Source organism: Onychostoma macrolepis, chromosome 05 (genome assembly GCF_012432095.1).
Source record: "Onychostoma macrolepis isolate SWU-2019 chromosome 05, ASM1243209v1, whole genome shotgun sequence".
Classification (NCBI taxonomy): Eukaryota; Metazoa; Chordata; class Actinopteri; order Cypriniformes; family Cyprinidae; genus Onychostoma; species Onychostoma macrolepis.
Genome location: NC_081159.1, coordinates 2,286,388 through 2,293,981, shown reverse-complemented (window position 1 = coordinate 2,293,981; position 7,594 = coordinate 2,286,388). Strand labels below are relative to the sequence as shown.

At 34.5% G+C, this 7,594-nt stretch overlaps 1 protein-coding gene across 3 annotated transcripts in view; it reads left to right on the top strand.

Moving 5' to 3' along the window:
* The first annotated feature begins 4,661 nt into the window (after positions 1 to 4,661).
* susd2 (sushi domain containing 2) overlaps positions 4,662 to 7,594 on the top strand; it is a 36,309-nt gene continuing 33,376 nt past the window's right edge. For 2 of the 3 annotated variants that reach the window (XM_058774962.1, XM_058774963.1), the window contains exons 1-5: positions 4,662 to 4,889; positions 5,018 to 5,216; positions 5,656 to 5,804; positions 6,165 to 6,332; positions 7,136 to 7,310. In XM_058774962.1, coding sequence (XP_058630945.1) covers positions 4,811 to 4,889; positions 5,018 to 5,216; positions 5,656 to 5,804; positions 6,165 to 6,332; positions 7,136 to 7,310 — 770 coding nt within the window. In that variant the 5' untranslated portion in view covers positions 4,662 to 4,810. The remainder of the gene's footprint in view (positions 4,890 to 5,017; positions 5,217 to 5,655; positions 5,805 to 6,164; positions 6,333 to 7,135; positions 7,311 to 7,594) is intronic. The other variant, XM_058774964.1, reaches the window with a different exon arrangement.

Below are 7,594 nucleotides of genomic sequence, written 5' to 3'. Positions count from 1 at the left end.
TTTGTGAAGTAGGCTACTTTATGCCTATGCAAGTCATTTATAGTTATATTGATAAAATATGTATATATTTTTAATTAAGCAACTCGATCGAACCGTTGGGATTTTCATGAATATTCATGATGTTTCTGATTAATATGCTTTTAATTTAAGTTTGAGATGGACCTCAGTAATTAACTCTTCATTAGTTTTGCACTTTATTTTGATTTAAAAGATCCTTACATTCTTAATATATCTATGAATCGATTCAGTTGATTCAAAATCGATCGAAACTTCCGGTTCACTAAAGCAAGTGCGTTCGTAAAATAGCTAGTCTCTCATTCTTCTCGGCTGACTTTAAAGGTACTGTTTGTGCTTAGGTTAACTTTAAGGCCATCAGTTGTGTTAGTCTCCTTTCATATGCATGCATTGCTCCTCAAAGGCTTTAATCTCACACCAGCTCTGTTCATATGCAGAGACGTGTTTGCTACGCGCACAAACCATCAAGCTCTTATGTGTCTCGGTGGATAAAACACCCTACAGGAATAGTCGATTATAATATTACAACTCCTTTAACGTTTCATCAACTACAGAATGATAGCAGTATCCCCTGATTTCTACTAATGATGTGAATCAATAAATCAGAAGGCGTCACTGGAGCTGTGAATCATGTCAGGAGTCGACTCAGTCGAATCACGTTTCCTGGGTAAACCGCTTTACTGCGACATTAGTTTATATTCAGAGGTGTAAAATACTTGAGTAATTTTACTTGATTACTTAAGTATTATTTTGGGGGATTTGTACTTTATTCAAGTACAATTTAAACTGACTGCCTGTACTTTTACTTAATTACATTTCTGAAGAAAAAAGCAGTACTTTTTACTCCTTACAATTTTATTTCATGTTGAAAAGTACATTACATTTTTATTTTATCTTATGTACATTAAATATGATAAACGGAAGCTCAAACGTGCATGCCTGCTGTGAGAACCAATGATCATTGTTTCATGCATCAAGCACACATATTTCTACTTCATTTATGACTTTCATCAGGTTAATGTCTGGCTTCAAAAGTTCACCATCAAATCCGAGGAAGCATATTGAGGTAGCAAAGTTGCATTTTCCCAAAAAATGTTTATTCATTATTTGTTCTGTTTTGATAGAGCCATTAGCTGTGTAATATATTAGCTGAATGCACAAGATTGAGTGCAAATAAAATCAGTGATGAGAATTTAAATACCATTAATATTTTTGTGGAAATATTTTCTTAATGAATTCAAAATCTCCAAAAGTGTTTAAATAAGCATTGTTTGTTAAATTAATTGTAATTCATGTTTAGTGATGTTCTCACCAGGTAGTGGATAAGTTGTATTTATAATATGTCATTATATGACACACTGAGTAGGAATCGGGACTGTCAGTGTTTTTTGTTTTTTTTTTGTTTTTTAATCTTAATAATTACATGATTTGCTCATTAATTAATCTAAATAGTAACAAATAATTATTCATCAATATTTGCTGAGAAAAAAAAAAAACTCTAAAAGCCCCAAATAAATAATTAAAAGATTAACAACACACAAAAAAGTGGCCTTTCAAAACGTTAATGTTGTATGTTTTAATTCTATGACTCTCCTCGTTAATTCAACACATTCTAGTATTCTGTGTGGAATATGTTCAAAGGGATAGTTCACCCAAAAATGAAAATTCTCTCATCATTTACTCACCCTCATGTCATCCCAGATGTTTATGACTTTCTTTCTTCAGATGAACACAAGCAAAGATTTTTAGTCCAGATAATGCAAAACAGAACCACTTCAGAACCCACACCAAGTGAACACGACGGTCAAATTTAAGTATTTGTATCCTTCTTACATAAGCATATCATTTCACTTAAGAAGACACTGATTCATTAGCAGGGGTTGCAGGTTTTATGAAGGTGAAAGAACAAATATCTGCCAATAGACTTGAATTGGAAAAGTCAACTTAATTCACACAGAAACGCATGCATCGCACTGACAAGACATTTGTTTGTTTTCTAAGAATAAACTCATTTAGTTTTGTTCAATTTCTCAGAAAACAAGAATTAATTTCATCATTTTACGTCTCATGTAAATGTATCTTGATATCATTGAAAATATGAATATAAACAGAGGTGTAAAACCTTTTACTCAAGTGAAAGTACAAATACTCCATTTAAACTGGCCAAAAACATACTTGAGTAAAAGTAAAAAAGTACAACTTTAAATTGTACTCAAGTATTAAAAAAATAGAAGTACTTTCTTTTCTGACAGACATTCAGAAGTTTGGTTAGAGGGAGAAAACGAAACAAAATGCAATGGTACAGGTCAAACACGTATGCATACTGACATATTCATTTTGTGTAGTTTTTGAAGTGTCATTTTTGGATGTCCTATACACATGATTTTTTTTTCTTCTAAAACTCTTAGTTTGTGTTCATCTGATAAATGAAAGTCACATGGGATGGCATGAGGGTGGAAAGGATGGAGTTTCCTTTTAATCCCTTTCCCTGTATTTTTTTTTCCGGTGTTCGGCTGTGCTGCATTTTAATTGTTGTTGTTGCACTAGATATACGTGTTTGACCTGTACCATTGCATTTTGTTTCGTTTTCTCCCTCTAACCAAACTTCTGAATGTCTGTCAGAAAAGAAAGTACTTCTATTTTTTTAATACTTGAGTACAATTTAAAGTTGTACTTTTTTACTTTTACTCAAGTATGTTTTTGGCCAGTTTAAATGGAGTATTTGTACTTTCACTTGAGTAAAAGGTTTTACACCTCTGTTTATATTCATATTTTCAATGATATCAAGATACATTTACATGAGACGTAAAATGATGAAATTAATTCTTGTTTTCTGAGAAATTGAACAAAATTAAATGAGTTTATTCTTAGAAAACAAACAAATGTCTTGTCAGTGCGATGCATGCGTTTCTGTGTGAATTAAGTTGACTTTTCCAATTCAAGTCTATTGGCAGATATTTGTTCTTTCACCTTCATAAAACCTGCAGAAACCCCGTATTGTTTACTAAAATTAAGAATTATTTGATTAAATTAATTAAATTACATTTTTGGGAACTAAAATCATTTAATGTACATGTAAACTAAACTTAAAAACAATAATAATATAATAATTAAAAAAAAAATGCATGTTTGTGTGGTGTTACGTCCCAGGACATATTTTTATTGTTCATTGTTTTCTGGTACAAATGTGTGGGTCTGGTTGTGTGCCCTGTGTTGTGCTTGGTGTCTCTCTCTCTCCCAAAATACATTCTACCTGCAGATGGCGATATAGCAACTCTTACTGAGTGACAGATTTATATATATATATATATATATATATATAATATTATTATTATTTGCTAAACCTATTAAAACTAATTATTAAGTAGAATATTAATATTTAATAGAATCATTAAATAAAAACGAAGTAGTACTAGTTTAAAATAAAAAAATAATTTTAGACTTTTAACAAATTTTAATTTTTTTAAATTATTTAATTCAGCAAGGAATAAAGCAGCAAATCAGTAGGGCCTATATTGTAATATTTTCTGAAGGATCATGTGACGCTGAAGACAGGAGTAATGATGCTGAAATCCTCAATCAATCACATTTCCTGATTAAATCGCTTTACAGCGACATTAGTTTACATTCATATTTTCTGTATGACGTATTGTAAATAAATATAGAGATGTTATGTACCAATATTTAATTCATTGTGTACAAAAATCTTGGTAACAATTTCTTTGTTTAACAATCTATGTAACACTATTCTTTGAAAGTTTAATCTTCAAAGCTTAAAGGCACTTATTTATTTGCCATATTTAATATATTTTTAATTTAGAAAAAATTACAACTTCATAACAGTATATATAGCTACTAATCTAAAGTTTGAATGCACCCATTTATTTACAAAAAGCTGCAGTACGTAACTTTTTTGTGTTCAAAATTTACAAAATGTATAAAATAAGCGAGTACACCATGAATCCATTTTCCAAACCGTGTTTTTGGCTTGTCCTGAATCACTGCGGTACACCTTTAATAAGTGTTTATATTCTCACCATTTAGACAGGTTCGGTTAGGTACCGCTGCGGAGTAACCCAGTAACTGCGTGATTCGACATAAACAGAGAGAAGTAGCTCCGGCTACAGTGTTCTTCCGCCACACGCACGCAGTTCTGTTTATTAACCGCAAGAGCGCCAAAAATTACGGACTGCAGCTTTAATGTACATGCATACTATATATATAATAAAGTAAATAATTAAGTAAAAATTCTTTAAAGATGCTTCAATTGTATAGCAATATATTCACTAATCTTTAAAGTTTATTTATTTATTATTGTTTACTTGTTTATTTCAAAGGACTTTAATTTTGAAGCTTTATTCTGGGGCATTCCTGTAATCGTCACATCTCGCACACCCAACTGGGGTGTGTGTGTGTGTGTGTGTGTGTCTGTCTCCCAAATCTAAAAGTTGCAGAGCAACGAGTTCAAAACTTTACAATCCTAAAGCATGTGCACGTGTAATGATAATGCTTTGCATAGATAGCAGCATTAGAAGAAATAAATGATGTACACACTTCTTGTGCCAGGAGTTTCATTTATTGCCTCTTGCCTGCAAACTGCAGCGAGTCCTTGACTGTTAAACAGTTACAAGGTAAGTTAGAGAGAGAGAGAGAGAGAGAGAGTGAGAGAGAGAGAGAGAGAGAGACCTTTGTCACAATGTCACCATGACTGAGAACCACATGTATTTCATACTGTGTCTGCATACGACGGCTTAAGTTGATATTAAAACATCTCGGGTTATGTTAGCCAGAAACAATGTTGTGCAAATATAAGAACAAAATCCATCTCTGTATGTTCATGGTTCTGCTCCTTCAGCTGTTATCCAGGACTGCAGGTAAGTTCTTTGTACTTGTACTGGAGTATTAACCAAGTGCTGATTTTCTTATCAGGCTTCAAAGAAACTTGTCATTCTGTCTTCTAGAAAATGCAATTGCAGCAATGTGTTTTCTCTTCCTTCCTCAGCGCAGTCGTGTGCCAGGAGCTGTGGAGAGAAGTTTAACACATGCTCCTGTCATGCAACATGTGAATCTCTGAGGGACTGCTGTGCTGATTATAAACAGTTTTGCCTTGACATTGAACCACACTCTGGATCATTGCTGGGAGGCACAGACTTTGAAATCCTCAACGCTACATTTGAGCAGAACATTAACCTCACCTGCAGGTAAGAGTGCCAGGAATCTGTTGATGTTCCCTGAAGCGCACAAATCTACTGTTCATAAACACTGGAGACATTTGAAGTTCCATGTATGTATGTATATATGTGTGTATATGTATATGTATATGTGTATATATATATATATGTGTGTGTGTGTGTGTGACCCTGGACCACAAAACCAGTCTTAAATGTCAGTTTTTCGAAAATGAGATTTTGTTCCTCCCAAATCCTCAAGGACAAAGTCTGAGTTTGCAAGGTTTATTTGGCACAACAAGTGGCTGTGGTGAAGGCTGAATGAGATAATATGGAAAGGTTCTCATGTTACTGCCACTTTAGGCTGAGTTGTTTTGTATTCCTCAGTCGCTCTGAATACAAGTGCATGCTAAATTAATAAGTGTGTCAAATATGATCAATGCTACAGTGCTGAGCACAGTGTGTTTCACAGGTTTAACTCAGAGATTTTGACGGAGGGCTATGCGGATGAGAGCGGAGTGGGTCACTGTATCACTCCGCTGCTCTACGAGTCGGGCTGGATCCCTTTTGAGGTGTCCACAGATGGAGTCAACTTTGACAGATCAGGGCAGTGGCTCTCAGGTGAGCTACAGAAATCATAATGCAAACTGAGGGAAAGTTAATTAAAGTGTACTTTATTTGCATGCATACTTATTCATCAGTGAAAGTTATTCCAAATAATCTGATAAAATGCATGCCGTTTTAAAAGTATCGTGACATTATTTGTTAACCTGGGAGACATTCCTTTCTAGAACATTCCTTCAGTCTTGTTCCTAGCTAATATCAGTTATGACCGTATGGTTATTGCATAGTGGCCTGATTAGATATTGTTGTCAGACCTCCTGAGGCATATGTTACTAACACAGTTCACTGCAATATGTTTGTTTTAATGCAGAAGAGTTTCTTTTAAAGATACTATTAATTGATGCTCTGATTGATTAGTTCACCACAGTAAGCTGGGTCCTGTTTACAAGATCATTCTGGGCAATGACACACAGTGGCAGTACTACGGCACTCCTGGAGTCAGCGGGGATTTAAAGATGATCTGGATCTCATCTCTAATAAAGGCAGAGAGAGTCAACATCGAGCTGTGGGGTTACAATGAGACTGGTGAGTCCATCCATCCACTAATTTTTTCTTCATTCTGTCTGTCTGTTGTTCTGTTTGTCATTCTGTAATTATTTCTGTCGGTCCTTCTTTTTGTCCTTTTGTTCTGTCTTTCTGTCTGTCAGCTGTTGTGCCTTTCTGTTTGATGGTTGTTACTATTTGTAACGAACTGTGTGCTACTTGTGCAATAATAGTGTTGTATCATATTATTTCTGTCTGTTGTTCTTTCTGTCGGTTGTTTGTTTTGTCAATCTGTCTGTCAGTGGTTCTTTCTGATGTTGCTCCTTCTATTATTCTGTCTGTTAGTTTTACTTCCTGTCAGCCGTTCATTCTGACTTTCTATCTGTTGCCTGTTTTATTTTTTTTCATTCTGTTATTCTAACACCATGCTTCCTAATAATATCTCCCAAGGGTAACATGTAGAGCGTGAAAAGTAACGGTCCTAGTACTGAGCCTTGAGGTACTCCATACTGCGCTTGTAATTGGTATGATACCTCTTCATTCACTGCCACAAATTGATGGCAGTCAGATAAGTATGATTTGAACCACACCAATGCACTTCCTCTAATGCCAACATAGTTTTCTAGTCTATTCAAAAGAATGTCTGTCATTCATTTTGCCCTTCTGTCTGTTGGTCTTTCTGTCTTTCTCTCTGACGGTCAATCTGTTGTTCTGTCTGTTGGCATTTCTGTTTGTTTGTCTTTCTATTTCTTTGTCTATATATCAGTCTAACAGTCTGTTTATCATTATAACTGTCTATTGAAAATGCATACAGGAGATAATATATTATTTTGATAAACTAACAGGAGAGGCGTATTCTGCAAACTGGGAGGCGAAGTGGAAGTATCTGTACACTGTGGGCAGGGATGTACCCAACAGTGGAGTTTTCAGTTTCACCCCACAGATTGCAGAAAAACCATACTCCCTTTGGGACCTAGGGAGCATACGGGTTAGCCCCAGCACTAAACCAGACGGAGCCCAGTAAGAACTTTTATTAGTTAATATTAGACTTGCACAGTTTTGGGAAGGTTACTTTGGAAATGTAATAGGTTACAGATGACATGTTACCCTATTTGAAATGTAGTAAGTAGTGTAACAATTGCAATTACTTCATTAAAGTAATGTAAGTGATTACATTTGATTACTTCTCAATTACTTTACTAAATTTCTAACGAATGTTTTCAACTGTTAATCATTTTGAAACATTTAGGCTAAACCAGGCCGGGTTAAGATCATAGAACATTTCATTTTAATGCACAGCAACC